The sequence below is a fragment of the Simochromis diagramma genome, unplaced genomic scaffold (assembly GCF_900408965.1).
Source record: "Simochromis diagramma unplaced genomic scaffold, fSimDia1.1 OVJJ01000307.1, whole genome shotgun sequence".
NCBI classification, from domain to species: domain Eukaryota; kingdom Metazoa; phylum Chordata; class Actinopteri; order Cichliformes; family Cichlidae; genus Simochromis; species Simochromis diagramma.
This window is the reverse complement of record NW_024386786.1, coordinates 563,746-588,491: the sequence shown is the minus strand read 5'-3', so window position 1 is coordinate 588,491 and position 24,746 is coordinate 563,746. Positions and strand designations below refer to the sequence as shown.

Below are 24,746 nucleotides of genomic sequence, written 5' to 3'. Positions count from 1 at the left end.
GGTGTCACGAGGTGGTGATACAGTACGGTGTGTGGATTCAGCAAAGCAGCATCTACAGAGTCAAACTCGGAAAATAAACTGTGGCGCCGCTGTGCTTTCCTGTCATGACATCCTGAAGCACAGCAGCGCGCGCTAAAAGACGCTTGTGGCGTTTGCGCCCGGTGTCGCACGGTGCTTACTGCAGATCTACGTCAGCCTCCCCCCACCCCCGACTCGCCACTTCAACTAAAGTGCTGCTGTTGCTGGGTTGCCTTGTACCCTTGTCTCATCTCCGATGCCCCTCCCGCCCTTTCCGCCTCCGTCCGTCTCCTCACAAGTCTCCGTGCCGGCTCTCGTACTTGTTGATGATGTTCCTGCAGCGGCCCAGCTCTTTCCTCATGTCGGCCACCTCCTGGCGAAGGGCGGCGTTCTCTCGCTCTAGGAAGGCCGCGCGCACTGAGATCTGGTTCTCCTTCAGTCGCCGGGCGTCCCGCGAGCGCTTCGCCGCCTCGTTGTTTTTCACTCGCCGGCTCCAGTACTTCTCATCCTGTCGGCGGCGGCGGTGTGGTATGTTGGGGTGTGTGGGGAGGAAGGTGGAGGGAGGAGAGAAGAAGAAAAAAAACAAAAAAACAAAAGAAGAGGAGAGAGTGGGATGAGAAGGTTCAGTCATTTGATGAGGGACAGGGTGGCAAAAATGGGAGAAAGGAACGAAAGGTGGAAACAGCTGAATAGTCACAGGTACAGAATAACAAAACTATGACTGCCATTTTTATAACGTCACCATGATGACACTCAGTTATGAGCAGCATGACTGTGGTTGGATTCAAAAGCATAAAACATCCCAAACACAGGTGTGACGTATACCACATAAAAAGTGCTATACTTCTTATCCTAAAGCTTGTAGCTGCACTAGATAAATTAAAATGTTTCAGGGGTTAACATTTACTGCTTCTCAGCAGTAAATGTTTGCTATGGCAGCGTAGAGAAGATGAACATTCATTAAACAGATTTACAGAGTGAAGAAAGTAGTTTAGGATAGCTGTGGTTTATATATATATCTATATATATATATATATATATATATATATATATATATATATATGAAATACTCCTTTAAACTGCAGTTAGAATTACCAACAACAGCTTTTCTGTGCTTTTTATTGCCTGCAGGTCACGGTGTAAAATAAGCTACTCTATGTGAATGTGTGTGTGAATGGGTGGATGACAGGTTGTGTAAAGCGCTTTGGGGTCCTTAGGGACTAGAAAAGCGCTATACAAATACAGGCCATTTACCATTTATTTTATTTTACTCTAACTCTTAATTTCTTATATTAAAACACCTTTTCATAAAAAAGAAAAAAAAAAGCAGACACACATAGATGCATAGACATCAAAGCCTTCTAGCAATCTACTGATCTGCATACACAAAAGACCAATAATATTCATCTTGCAATGACTACAAAAGGAATCAGTTTGACGGAAAACACCAGTAAGTGCTTGTGAAAACATTATCAATAACTTTTTATGAGGCATGTCATTCCTAATGCAGCTCTCTTCTGACCTGCCGAGCGCCTCAGCCGAATGAATAAATACGCCGCGGACATGACCTCCGGCCCCACAAAAGCCTGCGACGTTACTTTGGGGATTTTTTGCCAGGAAAGGAATTTGTTGGCCAATGAAAGTCTCGCAAGAAGAAGACTGGAAGCGGCCCTGATGTTGTGTTAAACTTTGGGACCCATAGAGCAAAATAGGAGGTCAATCTGAGAGTACAACCTTGTAGAGATATCTATCTGAAAGATTTATGCAGTGAAGCAAGCCCACATGCTTCACTGCCTTCATGGAGAGCTTTAATAAGGATCTTTAACATCTGGTTAAAGTTAGCATCATTCCACAATTAAACACAGCTATTATTGTATCCCTCTGCAACATTTTTAAAGAGATCTTGGGAATATTGCTGCTTTCTGATTTGTGTAAATATAAACACTAATTAGATCCTGGATTATTTCATAACTTTTAATCCAAGCCAGACTTTCCTGCTCATGAGAGCAGATAAATCTTAACCGTAGAGCGGAATATTAAAGCTCGTTTATGAGAAGCCGTTCTCAACTTCATCTTTAACTCTGGCCGGAGATCATTTTTCCAACCTTCCTATATATGATTTATAAAACCGGCAACGGCTGAACAGAGCAAGGTGAGCGCCTCCATCTCTCCATAAATTATAAACGCCTCGGGAGCTGCAGCTGCTCCGCACTGAACTATGAAAGCACGAGCCATTGATCAGAGACTTTCCTAGTGTGCAATGAGCTGAGTACAAAATATTTCAGGATTCCCGTCAGGAGGCATCAATACCAGTGGGCGTCACGCTCACTTCGTTTTTTTTTCTCACTCCGCACAGGAGCTGTCAGAGCCGTGGCCTTTTGTTATGATGAAGTTTAGAGTTTAAAATGAAACAACGTGGCTGTGGCTTCTATTTAAGACAGATGCTGAACGAAAATGTGACCTTCTGCTGAGCTATATGTGAATCTTTATGCAGGTTTTATCTTTAGGTATCTTTACAACACCTGAGATTTACTAGTGGGGCTTATTTTTAATTTTTATTTTATTATATTTTAAGTATTTAATTTGATTTTACTCATTTCATCTTATAAAATAATTTGTCCCAAACTCTATTTTTGAATACAATTAAAATTGCGTTCTTGTGCTGCAAAAACAATTTTGAAATTGCAAGTAGATTTTTAAAAAGTAGACTCTACAACTAAATTTAAAACGGGAAACTGGTCCATTATGGATATATTTAAATTTTACTAGCCATTAAATTAGAAACACAGCAAGCAGCGGAGCATTTTCTTTCCCCAAACAGCTTTAAAAATCCTTTCCTGCAGTGAATTTGGACGTAAAGGAAACAAAAGGATTGTGGGAGATGTAGTACCTTCTGCTCGTCAGGAACCAGCATCTTGCGGGCCTTCTTGATCATCGGCTGAGGTTTCAGCTCGTCCTCCGTGAAGCGGTGCCGCCGTGGGTCAAATGCCTCCTGGCCTGGCACGCTGGACAACGCTAGGTCCGCCGGGTCAGGGTCAAAGTTCACCATGATGTCGCTGCTGCCGTTGGTGCCGGCTGGAGGTCCAGGGGGGGCCGGAGGGCAGGTAGAGGGGGGTGACGGGTCCTGAGGTACTGCCTGACCACCTGGAAGAGAAAGAAAATGTTGGTTATCTCAGATCAAATGATTAGCTTGTCAGCTAAGATACCCATCTATAATCAATCTTCCAGTTATCAGCTGAAGCCCATCACAGTTTCTAGAGGATGAGAAGTGGAGTACCTGGACAGATTAGTGAGTTAGTGAGCTTCTAGTTGCAGGAACATGTTATATATATAATATACATGAATCCACACGGTTCCTTATAAAATAAATCAAGTTTCAGTGATGTCAGCTATATTCTGGCATCCCTTAAAAATTGTCTTAATCATCATACTGGAAATAAAAAGTTCATGAGAATTAAAGTACAACATTTGCCATCAGAACTCTTTCTCACATGTAAATTTGCTCGTGCCACCCGGAAAACTGACATGAAAATCACTTTTTTTGTGTGTAACATATAAAACAGAGGGTCGCACACTGAGATTAAGATGAGTCACAGCACCAGGATCATTAAACAGCTACTGACAGCGGACTGTGACATTAGCCTGCAGGCTGTTCTCGCCACGTTAAAGTGTGGACAGGACACAGATACACAAACATGACATGAGCACTGATGATGTTTTCATGGTAGCGTTTATCACACTGTAAACATCCAGATGAAGCAGATTATTTGAGTTCTTCAGAGATGCTTTTTCTCTGAACTTCTTTTTTTGTGTCTCAGATATTTATATTAGATCTTATTACATAACTAAAAATCATACTGCCTCTTAATTTGTTATCGGTTATTAAAATCCCTGCCAGTGCATCATTTTTATGGTGCCATTCGTTAATTGTTCATGTGTTACTTTTGCCAGTTTAATTACATTTTTTATGTGGGCAATATGTGACACTTGTTGTGCGAATAAACTAAAAAAAGAGACAAGAAGGGAGCAGAGAGAAAGAATACGAGCGCTTGTTGTCTTAATTGTCTTTCCAGTGAACAATAATCTGCACTACAGTCCAAAATCAGCAGCTTAATTACTCGTTTAGCTGTCCAATCATCAGCATCTAGTTTTATCTGCAGATTAGAGCCCATCTGCCCTGACCGAGGACGGTCGCACGCCACAGAGATGCGAACTGAAGATGACGACATGAAACAATCCCCACCAATCAGGACACTGGAAAAACACTCTGTTAAATTGTTACTCCTTTAAATATAATACAATGTAATTACATTTAGATTCATTTACACACTTACATTTGTTCTCGATGGTCACAGTGAATTTATCAGTTTTAGCTGATGTACAAACATGACTACACTCTGAATACAGCCTGACATGTCTGCCCTATGAAACACCAGGAGACAGACTTTTCAGCTTTAAACTGTTTTTAACCAGCGTTTTTTTATTGTTTTATATTTATTTACTGACATTTTGGATGATGGTACCTTTTATTTTATTTTATGTTTTTATTATCCTTATACATTTATTTTATTTATTGATGTGTTTTTAGTTTATTTCCAGTACGCTCTGATTGTTCTCAATTTATTTCACTCTACTTCTTTTCTACCTGTAGAGCTGATATTTCACTGTCATTTATTTGATGTTATGTCCTTTGAATTTATTTTAAAGAGCTTATTATTGTATATTTTTGGTTATGTTTTAATATCGTTTGTTTTGTCTTATATTCAGCTTTTATCCATCTGAATTGCACTGACTTCTGCAAACTTTGACTTATAGTGTAGATCAAACTTTCTGAACTCAGAATATTTTAATAATTTATTGTTTTTATGGGATGAAAAATAAACAGCCCCGGGGATGGACATGGATAAGATTTTATTGACACCGATGCTGCTATCAGCTCTGCCTGTGGGTGATTTCTGACCACTCTGCATGCAAAAAGGTAACAGCCTCTCCAAGTCTATGTATAATCTTCATTTTAATAACTAAACAAGAAACAGATGCATCTAAAAAATACTCATTTTTACAATATGTCAGTGACGTGTTACTTCATCATGATCCATCACAGTTCACAGGTTATTGTAATGTGCCTGTACGAGGAGGGGGGGGGATCTTTTCTTGCCTTCTGGGCTGTTTTGCACAAACTAATGAAAGTTCAAATCCAGTGACAATGACAAATGATATTTGATCATTTGAGAAGCAGCTTTACACTAACAGTGACATCAAAGTCAAATGTATCTCACTTCACTAAAATTGGACCAATATCCTGAGAGGAGTAGCGACTCTTTCATTGGACGGACAGATGCATCGCTCCTTCGGCTAGATAAAAATGAATCAGCGTCACTGAATTCTAAATATCTAAATCTGCAGGTGAGACAGAAGCTTTAGAGAGCTCCGCCTACAAGCAAATAAAATCAAGATAAAATTTTATTTAAATTCAATAATTGAGGTTTCGATGTCCAGTGTTGCGCTAAACATGACAGGACCTCTGGAAGGACTGAATATACAAAGATATGCACTTATAACTCTTTTGGGCGATGAAAATATCTAATTCAAGTATGTTCAAGATCATAAAAAAAAGGTTTTGGGAAAAAGCAGCAAAGCACGGGGAGACGTTTTTGTCTCAGTGTTTAAATCCCACTCAGGTCAAACCCCTCCAGCTTTAGTGTTTGCTGTTGGACTCTAGAGGCCGCTGGCTGCAGAGTCACATGTGCTGCACACTCTGCCTCTCATCCTTTATCCAGAGAGCAGCAGAGAGCCAGGAATGATTCCCACTGAGATAAGCATAAAGAGGATTATCCCATACACAGTGGACAATATATTCAAATGCTTTTCCCCATTAAACCTGAACATATCACCGTTTCTTCTACACCTTTAACAACGCGCTTAATTCTTCACATTCGACTTCAAATTTCGACGACAAGAAGCATCTTGTCTCTCCGTAGTGATGCCAAGTCACCACCAAGTGTCACCATCGAGCCAGGAACATGTCATACTCGATTTACGACATGCAGAAGAGAGGAGCTTTTTTCTTTAACCCTTTGCAGTGTCTGATATTTAAAAGAACATCCTAGTGCTGGCTAAAGATTTAGAATGATTATGCCTGAGCCACACATTTAGACAAATGTGGTTAGAAAGGAAAGAAAAAAAACTATTTGAAGAGAGCAGATGATTCAGAGATGGTGCTGCAGTGGACTTTTTTCCCCCTGTGTTGACTCCAGCTGGCTTTACTCAAACGCCACTTTTACATGAGCTACCAAAGCACTAAAAGGGGGTTCAAATAATTAAGAATGAACACAATTATTTAAATGTTGGGAAGTGGAAGCGTGGCAGAGTGGGGGAGGGGGAAAAATCTGTGGAAGCGATTCCTGGATGCGGATATTAAACTGTGTGGCAGTGAAGCTTTTTCCCTGCAGCTATATTTCTGAATGTAACACTATAATAGAAGAGCGGCTCTATTTTCAGCCAGCTGCTTCATTTCTTTCCCGTTTCTGATTGAAAAAACATATTCCCCCCCCCGCAAATGTTTCTTCCTTGGAATAGAGGCATAAAAATGCTAGTTGAGCAATCATCCGCCACTACGCAGACCTCCACTGTGGCGACATTTGTAAGACGCTTTTTTGGAGCTCCAGGCTCGGCGCCACAGATTATAAATAACTTCAAAGCTGGTGACCAAAATCAACCAAAACAGCCGTGGAAAGATTTCAGACACTTGAGCAAATGAAGCAGAGAAGAGATAGGAGGCAGGAAGAGTGAGGAGAGATTGTGAAGATTTAGCATTAATAGAATGACATAATTTTGTCATATGACAGAAAACCTCTAAAAGCCCTCAGCTGTCGCAGCCTTTGTGCTTCTGAAGCATTTCTTTCCTTTTTTTTGAAACGTGGGAAAGACATGTCGGTCAGAGCGGCAGGACTGACACTGATTTTCTACTCAAACTGCTGCTGTGAGCAGTCCCTCATGTTTTCATGTCAGCCACAATACCACAACCAAATCCTCCACGGGCTCTGGGAAGTCAGGCTTTATGACAGGCAGGAGGCGGGACATGTGAGGTAAGCGAAGGGTCAAATCGCCACACCGTGTTCTCCCAATAAAATCCAGCTGAAAACACTTGACTACACGCTGAGCGTGGCGAGTGGGAGGCTGTGGGTATGTAAACTTTCTGAATGGTGGCTTTTTTCAGGTTTCAACTTGCGCTGAACTCGGAGATAAAAAAAAAAAAAAGTCTTACGACTGTTTACATCCAATCATGACTCCACGCTGATGTCGATCTGACATTCGCCTCCACTTTTACACAACTTGTTGCCAAAACATCCCACAGTTGTTGTTTGTTTGGTTCTTTTTTTTTTGTTTTATCTGAAATGAGAGGCTGGATTTACATAAGCGTCCGGTGTGACACGCATGCATCACTATGCTCTGCCCTCTGCAGCTGTTATTCTTCAGAGCTGCTATTCTTTGCTCCGAGCCTGAGTGGAAAAGATGACTTTTTTGTGTATTTGGTCATTTTGGTTTTCCAGTGCCCAATAGCAATCAAACCAAGGTTTGTATACAAAAGTCACATGGGCCCACAGACCCAGTGGTTTGTTTACTGGATCGAGGGTAGGCGACATGTCACCCTGCAGAGTTTGACACTTTGGCAGAGGAGACAAAATGCGACTTGAGCTCCAAACTTTGAATTTCACCCATATCTGCGCCGTTATCTAATGACACCACTGTCATCTCCTAAATACATGAATTACAGAACTGACCTGCACAAGCTGCAAATAAATCCCTGCAAACATTCATGATCTTAGTGTAGAATCTGAAGGCGTAAACAACGGATGGAAAAATCCAGATGGAAACTTACAGTTATAAAACTGTTTACTAATTTCTCATTGTTGAAACATCTTTAGTTGTAAAAGTGAGGGTCAGAAAGTAGACGAAGAAAGTAAATAAAGCATGGAATAAGCAAACAGAATCTTATAAAAGATACAGCTTTGAATCCATATAAGTAATTATTAATGTATCTGTTGACAGTAATACCTCTGTGGAGGAAAACACAGCTATAGTAACGCAATATTTGTTTTTAGTGAAATGGGACACGTGCTAACAAATTCTGTGCACAAAGTGTGTGGCTGTGTAAACGTTCTCTTAAAGTGTTTCACGAAAAAGAAATTTAATTCAAAAGATCCCAGTCTTCCTCCTACTGTGGCCTTCGCTGGAAATCAAAAGCATGGCTTCTTCCTTTGTGATTTGTTAATCAAACTTGAATCACAGGCACCATCAGTAAACATATTCAAATTGGATTTCTCAATCAAAGCAGCATTTGAGGCGTTTCTGTCTCTATTTGGAACCCGAAGATTTAAAAATGAGCCCAACACAAAACTGATGACGGGTAAAGTGAATAGAACTGATCATATTGTTAAAATGCATTCCTTTGACTTGGTTCCTTTGACTTGTACCATCCACAGTGGATCCTTCCACACTCAAACTCACCAAAACTGCTCAGGAACCGCTGGATCAACAAAACAAAGAGCCCAAAGTGTCACCAGTCCTCCAAACTAACCAGATCCCTCTGCAACTGAACACCGTAGGACAGCGGTCCCCAACCCCCGGGCCTCGGACCGGTACCGGTCCGTGAGTCGTTTGGTTCCGGGCCACGAGAGTTGAGGCTCAGGTGTGAAATGTATGGCTTTCAGGGTTTTTATCGGTTTTCAGCGTTATTTTGTTATCGTTTTTATCATTAACTCGGTTTTCCTGGGTCTTTTCACGTGTGTTATGAATAAATCTTATTTTTTTCGGTACCGGTACTAGTTTTATTTTGTTGTATTTATCTGTATAAACTGGTCCGTGGCGCAAAAAAGGTTGGGGACCGCTGCCGTAGGAAGAGCGAGAAAAGGTCTGATCCACGGAGGCTCCTCACCCAAAGGACCCAAAGGATACACTACCTATATCTGATGCCAGACAAAAGTAGCCACACCTGGGCCTCAACAGGTCAACAAACACCTACAAAAGGAGTGTGGTTTTAACATGGTGATTTGCTCTGCATAGACCTTACTGTTCATTATTTTGACAAGGCACATTCTTTATGTCTGTTTTTAAGCTCATATCCATCCAACTGTTTTCTCCAAATATCCAATTTAGGATTGGAGTCGAACCCAGGACCTTCTTGCTGTGAGGGTCTCCATGCTACACCAAACTCATATTTTCTTATTTGCAGTTTGGCCACAGGAAATGGCATTAAAAAAATGATAATTATTTTTCTATCTGTCATTATTTGCATTTTTTCCAAAATAACAGCAACAACTAAAAAAATGCCCAATAAAATATTAAAACACAGAAAAGATTTGAATTACAGTGAAAACATCCCGTCGCTATAAGCTGTACGGTTCTTCATGCACAGTTGCAAACCCTCATCATTTCTAAATGCAATGCACCATACTGTATATTCCAATCTCTTCTATCCTCTGATCCATCTGTTTGCCCAGGAAGCAGTGAGACCACCAAATAAACTGCTGTTGGCTTGATCTGTGTCTCTGGCAGCTGGACGGAGCTGATCCTGGATAAGTCTGCCCAAAGCCCCGTCCTAATAACAACCATTTTGGGCAAAAAGTTGAAACTGCTCCAAGAACACGACTCCCGCTGCTGCTGGGTAAACACTTGCCAAGCGAGGATTCGTCTGGCTTCATTTCCTGTCTGAGAGCGGGAGCCATTTGGAGGAAGCAGCCACTGACTCGCGGATTCCCTCTCTGCTTTCATTAATTTAGCTGAGATTATGCGTTTTCCTCTCTCCGCATGTCACTGCCTGTCAATCTGTCATCCTCCAGCTCCGGGCAAGGAGTTCAACTGAAGTGGTTTTGGATTGAAGCAAGTTGTACCCAAAAGATTTGCTAAAACTCCACAAATATCACATTTAAATCCGACGTTTCTACCTGAGCACCAACAAGAAAGTTATTACATTAACTCCGACGCAGTCAAGACTTTTCAAGGTCTCTGAAGGTCCCATTTCATGAAATTCAAGGTTTAAGATTAGCCCTTTCATTTCTTATTCATGTTGTCGTCAAATCAAGAAAAATGCCTCGTTTTAAAACAGCTTCTCCATCGTGTGAAATCTCCATCGCAGGAATCGCCTCAGGACGTGAAGAGCTGATCCTCGGATGGAGCGTACCGAGGCATACTGATGAATCTGGGTGATGTATTTTAACTTTAAAAACATCAAAAACATTTTGGTCCTCTTCTAAGACAGCTAAGATGGGGTTTTTTTTATTTTCACAGTCAAACAGAATTTTCATAGCGGAACATGAATCAATGATCTTAAAAAAATTGAGGAAAAGTGTTTTAGATTCTGTCCTTGAGCTGCTTGGATGTTCAGAAATCGTACCGGGAGGAATCAGCTGTCGTGGGCAGAGACGCCCACAGCAGCAGAAAATAGACAGGTTGAGGTTTGAGAGTCAGGTGAGCAACGCTTCCTCTTGACTAATCTCTTGTTTGATCTAACTTTACTTTCACCGGGTCCACCTACACGTAAAGTGGAATGCAACAAACTAAGAGCTGCTCTGTGTGGAAGAGGCATTTTGGGAAATGTAGGAAAGCTTAACAGGCGGAACAAAATCTGTTAGTACGGCACAAAATCCTCCTCGTGCACGCATCGTCGACAGCGGCGGCGACAACTTCTGCTCTCTGACGCAGAACTTTTTCCCTTTCAATCTTCTCCTGTTTCAGCAGCTTCTTGTGTAATAAAGGGAAACAAAGCAATTACCAGGAGAATAGTAATTATGCTAATTATACAAGGATGGAGGTAACAATTAACATCTATTGCAATCACTGTAATTGAGTCGATTTTTGTGTACGCTTTCATTGGTTTTCCATCCTCGGCGAGTTTTCATTACAGTGAAATACGGCACTGTAGTTAAACTGCAATTAGAAGCTCTGCTAACTCTGACTCGCATGTGTCCTGTGCACAGATTTTGCTTTAGCTGTTACTCTGCTGTTACTTTTAGCTTTATATGACAAAGACACGTTGCTAAAGATTTTTTTTTTGTAGTCATTATTGTTGGTTTTCCCAGCACCGAAGTGAGCCTACATGGCATTTTATTGCTGCAACCCAGTCGCCCTCTCTTGTGCGTCTCAGTTTTCATGACTTGTTCTCAAACTGCACAATAAAACAGGCTAAATGCAAATGACTTCTGAAATGACGCAGGATATATTAGCTTAATTACCAACACGGTCATGGTGCTTACATACACACTCTATGCAATGCGGCAAATTCACGGCATGTGATGCAAATTCATGTTAATACGAGTCAAAATATTTCAACTTTAGTCAAAAATTTGCCTCATGCTGTGTCGCAAAACACATCAGCTGGGACTCTACTGATGCAACCGACAATCAGAAACAGAGGAGGAGCTCTCCAACACTGTTCGAGGGCGGCCAGTGCTGCTAGTTAAACTCTGCCTATATACAGAGAGAGGAAAAACTGGAGAGGGCTCGGAGTGAAACTGTAGAACTTCTTAAGTTCAGAGACTATGTTACTGTAACTTGACTCCAGCTATCAGTTGCACTCCTCTTCATCAGACTGGCTGTTAGGTGCAAAGCTTAATTTATACTTCTCTTTTCATCCATCCATCCATCTTCATCCGCTTATCCGAGGTCGGGTCGCGGGGGTAGCAGCCTAAGCAAAGAGGTCCAGACCTCCCTCTCCCCAGCCACCTCCTCCAGCTTGTCCGGGGGAATACCAAGGCGTTCCCAGGCCAGCCGAGAGATATAATCTCTCCAGCGTGTCCTGGGTCTGCCCCGGGGCCTCCTCCCGGTGGGACATGCCTGGAACACCTCGCCCAGGAGGCGCCCAGGGGGCATCCTTGCCAGATGCCCGAACCACCTCAGCTGGCTCCTTTCGATGTGGAGCAGCAGCTGCTCTACTCTGAGCCCCTCCCGGATGGCCGAACTTCTCACCCTATCTCTAAGGGAGAGGCCAGCCACCCTTCGGAGGAAGCTCATTTCCGCCGCTTGTATCCGCGATCTCGTTCTTTCGGTCACTACCCACAGCTCGTGGCCATAGGTGAGGGTAGGGACGTAGATCGACCGGTAAATTGAGAGCTTCGCTTTTACACTCAGCTCCCTCTTCACCACGACTGACCGGTGCAGCGTCCGCATTACTGCAGCCGCAGCCCCAATCCGTCTGTCGATCTCCGGCTCCCTTCTCCCATCACTCGCGAACAAGACCCCGAGATACTTGAACTCCTCCACTTGGGGCAGGAACTCATCCCCGACCCGGAGTGGGCACTCCACCCTTTTCCGGCTGAGAACCATGGCCTCAGATTTGGAGGTGCTGATCCTCATTCCCGCTGCGTCGCACTCGGCTGCGAACCGTTCCAGTGCGAGCTGGAGGCCCTCACCCGATGAAGCCAACAGAACCACATCATCCGCAAAAATCAGAGATGAGATTCTGAGGCCACCAAAGCGAAAGCCCTCCGCCACTTGGCTGCGCCTAGAAATCCTGTCCATAAAAATTATGAACAGAACCGGAGACAAAGGGCAGCCCTGGCGGAGCCCATCACCCACCGGGAACGAGTCCGACTTATTGCCGGCAATGCGAACCAAGCTCTTGCAACGGTTGTATAGGGATTGAATGGCCCGTAGCAATGGGCCAGACACCCCATACTCCCGCAACACCTCCCACAGGACACCCCGAGGGACACGGTCGAATGCCTTCTCCAGGTCCACAAAACACATGTAGACTGGTTGGGCAAACTCCCATGCACCCTCAAGTATCCTCGAGAGGATAAAGAGCTGGTCCAGTGTTCCGCGACCAGGACGAAAACCGCATTGTTCCTCCTGTATCCGAGGTTTGACTAGCGGACGAACTCTCCTCTCCAGCACCCTGGCATAGACTTTCCCAGGGAGGCTGAGGAGTGTGATCCCCCTGTAGTTGGAACACACCCTCCGGTCCCCCTTCTTAAAGATGGGGACCACCACCCCGGTCTGCCAGTCCACAGGCACTGCCCCTGATCTCCACGCAACATTGCAGAGACGTGTCAACCAAGACAGCCCTACAACATCCAGCGCCTTCAGGAACTCGGGGCGGACCTCATCAACACCAGGGGCTCTGCCACCAAGGAGTTGTTTAACTGCCTCAGTGACCTCGCCCCCGGAAATTGGCGGGTCATACCCCTCATCCCCAGACTCTGCTTCCTCCTCGGAAGACGTGTCAGTGGGATTAAGGAGGTCCTCGAAGTATTCCTTCCACCGCCCGACAATTTTCTCAGTCGACGTCAACAGCGCTCCGCCAGCACTATACACAGCGCAGGTAGAGCACCGCTTTCCCCTCCTGAGACGCCTGACGGTTTGCCAGAATCTCTTCGAGGCAGTCCGAAAGTCTTTTTCCATGGCCTCTCCGAACTCCTCCCACACCCGAGTTTTTGCTTCAGCCACTGCCCGAGCCGCATTCCGCTTGGCCTGTCGATACCTGTCGGCTGCCTCCGGAGTCCCACAGGCTAACCAAGCCCGATAGGCCTCCTTCTTCAGCCTGGTGGCTCCCTTCACCTCTGGTGTCCACCATTTGGTTCGGGGATTACCACCACGGCAGGCACCAACCACCTTGCGGCCGCAGCTCAATGCAGCAGCTTCGGCAATGGAGACGCTGAACATGGTCCATTCGGACTCAATGTCCCCAGTCTCCCTCGGAATGCTGTTGAAGCTCTGCCGGAGGTGTGCGTTGAAGATCTCGCGGACTGGGGCCTCTGCTAGACGTTCCCAGCACACCCTCACTACGCGTTTAGGTGCACCAGGTCTGTCCAGCGTCCTCCCCCGCCACCTGATCCAACTCACCACCAGGTGGTGATCAGTTGACAGCTCAGCCCCTCTCTTTACCCGAGTGTCCAGAACATATGGTCGCAGGTCTGGTGATACGATTACAAAATCGATCATCGACCTACGGCCTAGAGCATCCTGGTGCCACGTGCACTTATGAACACTCTTATGTTCGAACAGGGTGTTCGTTATGGCCAAACTGTGATTAGCACAGAAGTCCAATAACAAAGCACCGCTCGGGTTCAGATCAGGGAGGCCGTTCCTCCCAATCACGCCCCTCCAGGTCTCGCTGTCGTTACCCACGTGAGCATTGAAGTCTCCCAGCAGGACAACAGAGTCTCCAGGTGGAGCACCTTCCAGCACCCCCCCCAGGGACTCTAAGAAGGCTGGGTACTCTGAACTGCCACTCGGCGCATAAGCGCAGATGACAGTCAGGACCCGTTCCCCGACCCTAAGGCGCAGGGAGCAAACCCTCTCGTCCACCGGGAAAAACCCCAACGTACCGGCAGCAAGCCGAGGGGATATAAGAATACCCACCCCAGCCCGCCGCCTCTCACCAGGGGCAACTCCAGACTGAGACAGAGTCCAGCCCCTCTCCAGGAGACTGGTTCCAGAGCCCAGACAATGCGTAGAGGTGAGCCCAACTATATCTAGCCGGTACCTCTCAACCTCACGCACCAACTCAGGCTTCCCCACCAGAGAGGTGACATTCCATGTCCCTATTGCCAGTCTTGGCAGCCGGGGGTCGGTCCGCCAGGGCCTCCGCTCCTGGCCGCCACCCGGCTCACAATGCACCCGACCCCTATGGCGCCTCCTGCGGGTGGTGGGCCTGCGGGAGGATGGGCCCATGTCTCCTCTTCGGGCTGTGCCCGGCCGGGCCCCATGGACTAAGGCCCGGCCACCAGACGCTCGCCCTCGGGCACCCTCCCCGGGCCTGGCTCCAGGGCGGGGCCCCGGTAACCCTATCCCGGGCAGGGTAAACTGTTCCCTCGATATTCTCTTCATGGGGGTCTTCTGAATCGCTCTTTGTCTGGTCCCTCACCCAGGACCAGTTTGTCATGGGAGACCCTACCAGGGGGCAAAAGCCCCCAGACAACATAGCCCCTGGGATCCCTGGGACACACAAACCCCTCCACCACGATAAGGTAGCGATTCAAGGAGGAATTCTCTTTTCAATTTGATTCAATTAGATTTTTATAGCATCAACTCACAACAACAACGCAACAAGGCGCTTTATATTTCAAGGTAAAGACCGTAGAATATCACCAAAAAATCCCCAACAGTGAGAAAATCCCCTGAGAGCAAGCACTGAATCTTTGCAGAGCCTACGATGTATGTGTGAACATCACAAGGTACAGGCAAGTGAACACAACATCCAGACCTTGTGCAGGGAGATAAAAATAAAGTCACAGTTTCAAATGAATTCATAGCAGTGACATTGAGCATTGGAACTATTTTCCCAACCCTTTAAACCTGATTTTTCCTTAACAGCCACTTTTGACAGTTTCAGTCTCTTCTGTAGATTACCCCAGCAGCATATTTATGAGCTTTTTTCTCTTATTCTGTTCTGACTTTGGGGACAAATATTTGTAAAATATTGTGATGGCATAGGCCAGACTGGTTATATTTGCTACACATACACTGTATGTACACAGATAAGAGGGAACCAGCCTCAGCAGAGAATTATATATAGAAACCAACCAGTAGAAAAGTCTGCAAACATACAGAGATGGCCACTTAGCTGCAGCAAACAGAGAGGAGTGATGTACACGATTTCCACAGGCAGTAATAAAACGCCGATACTTTCTCTCTTATTTGGTTTGTTGTTGTTGTTTTTTGGGAGTTTTTTCAGTGAAAGACTCATGTTCGCACACACAGTTATGATAGGGTTTACTAGTTTTACTGTAACCTCTATTTGTTCGTTTTTGTTACTATATCAGATGAACCATTCCTGTTATTGCACACCAGCTGTTTTTCACATCAGTTATGAAAAACAACTTAGAAAAATTCAGAGCAGATACACCAGTGAAAGAAATTTATCACAAACAACACTCAGCCATTAAACTCCACATTGAGGGTGCAGTTAGATGGTTGGTGGTCTCATTTAATGTTAGCGTTCGTCCTGTTTCTGCTTGGTTTAACTTTATTGTTTGTACAGGAACGACGTGTTCTTCTGCTCCTTTCCTTTTACTCAGCAAGTTATGATAACAATCGAAGAGTCCAGCCAGTAAAAGGTGTGGTAGCAGATGTAAAAGCAGTAGTGGAAACAAACTATGAGATACAGCAAGTGTGTTCCTCCAGTTGGGAGCAGTAATGAGATAAAGGTGCAGAGCAGCGATTCATTTCCTGTTTGGTTTGCTTCTGTCACAGATGACACGGACATGAACTGTGAGCTCTGCCAGCAGCTGTTTTTAACTCAAGAGCATTAGCTGGCAACGCAATACAGACGAGGAAGTGCGTTACATAAAGCGGGATCCCCTCCCTGCAATGTAAACGCTGAGGCAACTATTCACACTCCTCATCGCTGCTGCTGTCTGCTGCCAAGTTTAACTTTTGCCCATCTGGGTTAAACACATCAGGGAATCTATACAACTAACTGCAAGGTTTATCTTTCACGTAATTTACAGATATGGCTGCTTGACACACTCACACAGGGCTGCAGCTAACTTACTTTAATAATAGGACGTATTTGCCTGGTCGATAAATTTACAATAGCAAAAACGATGGCTACTAAAACACAAGTTTGAATATTAATCAGAGTTCAAGGAGAAATAAAACTTCACATTTATGTAAAAGCACAGACGGGATATAAAAGACGGACGTGCTCCCAGTGACAGCGACCCACTGATTAGTAAAGACCTGTTTTGAAGCCTCAAGCTGAGCAGTTTCATCCTCACTTAGACTAAGGTGATCACAGGGTAGCAGCTTGTTGATTACAAGACCTTTTCATTTAGCATAAAACGTCTATTTTATGCTAAATGAAACCATCATTCATAAAATAATCATCTTGTTGCATTAAATAAGAGCTAAACTAGCAACTGAGGCTAACAAAAGCCATCACACAGGAAGTGAGATAATGCAGGCTTAAGGCACTTCCCTTAGCTTCCGTTTACAGACCCAAAAGTTAGCTCCATCTTTTATGGAAGTCAATGCTTAAAATTGAATTAATTTATCCAAATTATAAATTTTGTGCTACAGCCGGATATGAATTTAATTTAACCTCCTAAGACCCGAACTCTTCCACAGCATGCATTTTTTATTTCTCTTTGATACTTTGGGCATATTGGGGCCCGATGAATGCAAAAACAAAGTTTTACCAGATTTTTTTTTTTTACATTATTTTAGTTTTTATGAAAAATAAGAGCCACATATGAGGATATTTGTTTAAAATTTTGATAGAACAGTAGCAGTATTATGTCCTCGTAAGTGGATATCAGGCCCTTGTAGAGCAAAATTGAGTATTTTGGTCTAAATAACCCAAAATGTGATGTCCACATATGTGGACGCCAGGTCCTAGGAGGTTAAATCAGTAAATTACTGCAATAATCAATAATCAGTTTTGATAGTTAAATAACTTTTCTCACTTTTTGTTGGTTCCACTTTCTAAAGAGTCAGAATTGAGTAGTTATCAAATTAAAATTCGGCAGGCTTTGGACACTCGCATGTTTTTTATGATAATGTTAATGAAATTTTTGATGCACTCTTTTCAATTATAGTTTGGAATTTTTTTTTTATAATTTTTTAAAATTTGTAGTCTTATAATTTGCACTTTCATTTTCATGTTTCATGTTTGTATTTTTAAAAAAAGATTTCAAAACTACAAATTAAATTAAATTAATTGCAGGTAAAAGAAATAAACAGACCTAGGCGTTTTAACTTGGAGCGATTTTTGCGAGTGTCCCATGATTCAGATCTTATTTTTGTCTCCACTCACTGATTCTTGTGCATCTGGCTTTTGTCTCCATGTCTCACTTCACTGTCAACTTCTGAACTCACACCGACGCCCACATACACACCCAGACGGGCTCAGACTCGCCGCTGCACGCACAAACAAACAGAGCCGGCCACGTGCACGTTCACGAGGGCGAAGAAACGCAACACACACCTAAACACACATGCCAGAGACAATTGAGTCCAGGTGACACACCCCGGGAGTCTTGTTCCTATTGTCAACACACTGGCTGGGAGTTATGTCACAGCAGTTTGGATATAACGGTGACCTCCTCTTCTGCTCTCTTTCCAAATCACTGCTCGTGCTCTGCCAATGGTCAGATCTGATTATGGCACACTGAGCACAGGACATGACTAGACATGTAGAAAGACCCCCACGTGGCACGGGACTTTGCAGGTTCCTCGTAACCCTGAAGAGCGGCTGTTGATTGAAAACAGCATCTGCCGTCATGCTTCGTGCTTGAGATGAAGAGAGGTTTTCTGTGCCAGAGTTTCCTTTAAAGACACATGCACAAAAAGGCTTGCCATAAATATTATGCAAACTACAACAGGACTCAAATCCACTGAAGTGAACATAAATGTGCTTTGTACAGCTGTGCCACAAAGAAAATAAATCAAAACATATTAATGCTGGGACATGCGGCTCTGTATGAGGAGGCCCACGATATTCTTTTGACAACAGGAGAATAGAGAACAGCAGAGAATAAAAATGTTTTCCATGTGGCTGTGCAGATACTGACTGTCCTCTCTAAGGCTTTTCATTGTTCGTAATATACTGACTTCTAATTGCCGTGGAGGAAGTATGCACAGTAGGCATCCCTGCATTGTAGTTGCTTGGCAGAAAAGCTACCATAACAAACTGAAGAGAACCCAGACTTTCAAAAGGAGCCTTGTGGTTAATGTTTGAAGGTAAATTCAGCCGCTCGAGCACCCACGAATGAGAACAATGTAACCCTGGTGTGATCAGCTGATTGACAAATCTTGTTGCTGCTATGAAACATTAAAAGTGTTGAGGATTTTTATTCTATTTCTGATTTTACTAAATTATATCACACAGCAGCTGTCACCTGACAAAGTGCATGTCAGAATAACAATGTCTGACAAACTAAAATAGGACATTAGCTCACTTCTGAACTAACTGCTCCCTTGCACAAATTTGCTCTAATTTATGAGCAGTTCATATAATAGTATGGTTCATTTACCGCTAGCAAGCGTGCAGAGAGCTCCTCTGCCTACGCTGAAGTTTCAATGTGTCCGAAGCAGACTATTTGTAACAATCCATGTCAGATCTGAGCCTCTTTCACATGCTTGATGTGATTCTCATGCGATGTCCAGCTTTATCAGAACATCATAATAAATCATTAAGTGTTCGGACCTCAAAGCTCAGTAAAAATAAACACGGAGAACACCAACAACAGTGACCGGGATCACTGGAAGTTTCCGACTTGTTGGGCCACCACTACTCGAACCAAACAGCGTACAATTCAGGCAGCACTCCAGTTCACACTGGAGCCGGACACATGGCACTTAGCAGTATGAAAGTGATCAGATCAGACATAACCAGTGCTAGCCAGATGTTCAGATGGAAAAGAGCAGATTGTGAACAAAACGTTTTCTCGTGGCTCAGTCCTTCTCCCTCCTAAGCTCAGATAGTAAAGAATAATAGCACTGTTTAAGAAAAGCTTGCATGTGCAGTATGTGATTAGCCTCTTCATCTCATTGAGGGGAAAGAGGAGGCGGATGGTTGTCACCGGTGTGTGTGCAGCTTTTACCCACAGAAGAGGACGACCGAGAAAAAAAGGGGTCGTGTGTTTTTAAAGGTCATTCGCACTTTGGTGAACGCACAAACAGAGGATTTGGAATCAGAGCCAAACTCGTTTTGATGGAAGGGTTTGTTTCTTGGTTTCTTTGGAGTGCTAAATTCTTATCGTCTAGATGGGGAAACATTATCTGGGCATTGTAATAAGACAGAAATGTGACTCTATCATCTTTAGCCTTTTTAAAAAATCATACATGCACTGCTTCATGAATCTGCGTTAGCTCTGCTGCCCTTAAACTCTCTCTTTCCAAACCTCCTCATCTCCGCTTTGCTTTGTCCTCAGTGTTTATTCGTTCTGTAATCTTCACTGTTTCCTCTCCCACCGCTCTCCTCATACCTCTCTCTTTCCTCCTCCAACCCCTCCCTTCCCTTCCCTTCTCTCTCTTTCTCCCTCTACAGCTCTCCTGCCTCTCTCGCTCTGATGCTTTCTGCAGCGGCACGTGACGTGGCGGCCGCACATGGCCTGAGCGTGTGAGAGACAGAGAGAGAGAGAGAGAGAGCGAGAGAGAGAGATTTCAAAACATGCAAAGCAACTCTCCTGACTGAGTGCTCGCTCTCCCCCTCCAGCACTCCTCACTCGCTCTCTCTCCCTCTCTCTGTGCAGAGTCAGTGTCTGGTTTTAACCCTTCTGTCGCCGGGATTAATCACAATCCTGAATGTTAAACCGCCTGATGCCTCAGCCTGGTGTTATCCTGCATTCTCTCTCTCGTTCCTTCTTTTTTAAAGGCACAGGAGCCCATTTCTTTCACTCTTTACCCGGCTCATATTCTATTCAAATTCATAATTTATCATCTAGAATTAGACATTTCATTTGACTGGTGATGATTTCTGAGGGGTCTATCTTGGATTCTGCCAGTCTAGATGCTGGTATTTGGTTTCAGCTTGAAGTTAGACAGCTCTCTGGTTAAAAGCAGATTACAACTCTTATTTATATATATTGTTCTGAAGGCCAGGGATGACCTAATCCGTGCTTAGCTTGTCTCTCTGAGGGAAAGTGAATGCAGAAATATGTGCTGCAGTGGCTGGACTGCAGACTGTTAGCAACATATTCAGATTGGCTATAAGAACTATAGATAAAATGCACTTACATTTATTTCAAAATGCAAAATGCTGTAAAATAATTGTTCTTATTCAAGCTGTTGACCAATCATTGTAAATAAATAAAAAGTCGCATGTAAATCTGCTTAAGCTAGACTGATGTTGTTGCTAAAAAGACAGCGATTTTATATGATATTGTCTTGAGATCTTGACTCTATAAAAGTTTTGATTTTGGAAACACTACTGAAACCATCCCATCTCAAGCACCACTTACTTCCCTTTCAGAACTTTTAACATGAGTTACTGCATCGAGTTACAAAAAACTGCAGCACAGCGGTAATTTAGAAATAATGGCTTCATCACATAAGCTGATTTCTCTCATGTAAAATGCGCCACTCAGGTTGAATCTCATCAGCGTGGTTGTTTTAAGTTTGACAAAAAATAATATCCATCCAGTCAATTTCTCCAAGCTTATAAGGAGAGAGTGCAGCTTACTGGTGCCATCCTCCACAACAATCCCAGTTTCTCATGTGGCCCCTTGGGAAAGTTAATTCCCCACCCCTGATCCAGCTTCTACTGCTTATGCCTGACTAACAACTCCAGCTTTTCCAGAGGACACAAGTTTTTCCAGCCTTGTTAATAGACATAATCACTCCAGTGTGTCCTTTGCCTTTCCCGGGGTATTCTCCTTACTCTGAAGGTATTTTACACCAAATGCATTTCACCTCTTGCTACTTTTGCAAATATAGCCAGTGTTTCTGGTCCATTTCACATCTGCCAAATACTCTGCTCTGACAGCCAATGGCATTGCTGTTTCCTTCCATAGCACGATCAATAGCTGGAATTATGTAACAGAAGCATTCATCAGAGGGACAGCTCAGGTTGAGTAGTTTGGACACACAGTTAGAGAGGCGAGGCTGAGATGGTCTGAGCATGTGCAGAGGAGGGATAGCACATATACTGGAATACATTAGACAAAGGACAGTGGATATGGAACTGCCAGGATGGAGGAAACCGGGAACTCCTCAGAGGAGCATCATGAATGTGGTGAAAGAGGATGTGTGGCAGAGGAGGATGTCTGGGATAGAGTGAGATTGAGGAAGATGATACACGATGGAAACCCTAAAAGGAACGACTACAGGAAGAAGAAGAAGAAACTTTCAGAACTTACACCAAAGTCTGACAGTTTTCCTTTTTTTCTTCAAGAATCAAACATCACTCTGCACACAAACATGGACAACAAGCTTATCCTCGATTTCTGACTGCCAGTGGATTCAACATAGTCGACAGTCTACGGTAGAATCTCAACCGATTCAACTAAATTATTTGGGAAAATCAAATCGTTTTCAATTGGTACAGATCTGTATGCGCGTCCAGTCACCTTTCAGAGGAAGATAATTTCCTTATTCCCTCAGTCACTACCAACAGCCAAATGTAGGGAACCAGATCAGGTGGGATAGTCTCACCTTCACACCCAGCTCGCTCTTCATAGCCGACTGCAGCTGCAGTCCAGTGCTCCTCCATGTCTCACCACATTATTGTGCTGGAGAAGGTGTCAGGCCACCTTGCACTTGACAGAGCAACACTGAGCATGTGAAATGGTGAGGGGCTGTACTAAATGTAATTGTACTTATGTCTATTGATTAGAAAAACAGGACTGAATACTCAGGTTGTTGGCAAGCACCTAAGACCACCCACCCATGGGCCCCAGAGGGTCTGATCCTGAGAGCAGTGGCCAAAACTGGCTTCAGAGCAGTGATTCTCAATTTCCTGGACCAAAAGTACAAAAACACCCTACTTTTTTTTTTAAATCAGCCATCAACAGCACAAAAGAGCCCCAGTTTTATTTTACAAAAATCACAGTTTGGCACGATAACATCAGCTGAATCTTCCATTTAATTTCCAAAGAAAAATCATATTCCCTCAACTTAGTTCCACTCCATATTTTTCAAAGTCATTCACTCCCACCTACAGTGGAAAAGGAAAAAACACACTCCGACTGTCAACAGCGCCACAAATATCCAGCATCGGCTCTACGTTCAACAACATCACATGGTCCTCATCAGAGGACGGTGTTTGTTCAACTGTCGACGCCTTCAGCTGCAGCGCTTTGAGGAATTTTCAGAAGTGCATGTGTTGGCTTAAAGCCGCCGAGCTTTAATGTGAACAGATCCAAACTCCATCTGCTGATGAAGACTCGGCGATGAGGTTAAAAGCTAAAGAAAAGCCTTCAGCTAGGATTCATCATCCATCCATTAACTATACCTGCTTATCTTTTAGAAGAGAGCTTCTCTCTGATCCACCACTCTCTGTATAGTGGTGCCTTATTTCAGTATTAAAAACACCCTGAAATAGGTACCACACTGACTTGTGAGGCCATGCACGTTGTGGCTTTTACCTCCCAAGCCAGACAGTGATTGAGCAGTGCCTCATTTGGGTTAATTTTACGTTATTACGCACAGTAAGAGAAATTTGAAGGCAACTACCCATCTAATAAATAGAGTTCTACTGCGTTTCCACATAAGGATGAAGCATATTTAAATGTAGACTCCTCAAACTTCAAGTCTAGTCCACAAATAAATCAAATCAAATCAAAGTTGCCAGTTTAGGTGCTAGCTTATTTGCCTGTTTAAGTTTCTTTAGATGCATTAAAGCCATATTCCCATGTTTGCTTTTATCTGCACTTCCCACTCAAGCTTCACCACTTCTGCTTTCAGTGTTGCTCTCCTCATGCGTCTGTCTGTCTGTCTGTCAGCAGGATTTAAAAACTGAACAGATTCCCATGAAGTCTGGTTGACAGATCAGCCTCAGGCAAAAGAACATCTGATTAGATGTGGGTGGTTATTCTGATTTTCATCTTCACATTTCTTTCCAAGCGTCTCGTGTTATCCTTCCTCCACGTGTGTTAAACTGTCTGTTGTGACAAGTTGACATCAGCGAGTCAGATGTTTATTTGTCAAAATTCTCAAAAGCAAAAAAGTTCATTAAAAAACACCTTAGCTGAGAAAACATGTGCGCTAGACGCTTTCGCGTTGCAGTTCAACAAGTTCATGCATCTTCAGAGTGAACTGACCTGGAAGTGTTGAAGTAAAGCTGCAGCCTGATTTAAAATACAAGCAAAGGTGAGTCATGATTATTTACTTGAAGCTATGAGGCAAAGGACAGCTCTTTAAACAGGAAAAAAAGGCGGAGCAGCGCTGCAGCATGATAAGTACCCTGGTGGTCTGTCTTTCACTTCTTATTGTTTTTTTCTAATAATTGCACTGAAATGAGAATTTCCTGCTTTTGTGAAGCATCATCCATGAGTGGAAATCAGAATCACACTGCAGGCGATTAAATCAAGGTTAAAGTAGACCTATTCTCTGAGCCGCCACATAAAATATACATCTCCATCCATATCTCAGTTTCTCTGAGTCTGATTCGTTTCATAAACCTAAGCTAGTGAGGTACCCGTGCAGAGGACATTTGCAGACGTCCCGTAAACATGCAGGTAGTTATTAAGGTTTTGAACAGCAGACGGCTACAGGAATGCGCTTGCTGATTGGGTGATTTTCTCAGCTAAACATGCCAAACAGGAAAACTGTGGGTTGTTGCATTCATCCAAACAGCATGAGTGAGTGATTGAAGTCATTTATCACAGGAGACAGAAGACAATAAATAAATACAACCAGCGCCCCCACCTCCCTGAGAACCCATCATATTTCATTTTCTATGTAACACTATGATTTCTACATAATGAGGAGAACTCTATTTTCTTTTGCTTTCATTTTAAACACTGAAACAAAACAATTGGACAAAAATACTGTTTCCACCACAAACATAATAAAGCCTTAAAGGACACGATCAAAGGCTTTCCTCCTTCAGCAGCTGAACTGTGAGGCGTCTCCAGAGGACCATGTGCACAGCAAACTATGGTGATTTCTTGCAACTACACAAAATCAAGTGCAAGTCAGTTAAACCTAACAATCACAGTTTTATTCAGAAGAATTTGTTCTTTTCTTTCGTTCTTTTTTTGGGGAAGGAAGATGGCGATAGACATCAAAATGCTGTTTGGTCTTGCTCCGAGGCTCAGCTGAGGCTCAGCGGACGGTTTTCA

The 24,746-nt window shown here is 43.7% G+C and overlaps 1 protein-coding gene across 1 annotated transcript in view; it reads right to left on the bottom strand.

The window, feature by feature from the left end:
- Positions 1-24,746, bottom strand: part of dbpa (D site albumin promoter binding protein a) — a 43,446-nt gene that overhangs the window by 4,140 nt on the left and 14,560 nt on the right. Inside the window, exons 4-5 of the mRNA XM_040022987.1 lie at positions 2,909-3,162; positions 1-526 (exon numbers count right to left, since the gene is read on the bottom strand). The exon at positions 1-526 is cut by the window's left edge and continues 4,140 nt beyond it. Coding sequence (XP_039878921.1) covers positions 311-526; positions 2,909-3,162 — 470 coding nt within the window. The 3' untranslated portion in view covers positions 1-310. The remainder of the gene's footprint in view (positions 527-2,908; positions 3,163-24,746) is intronic.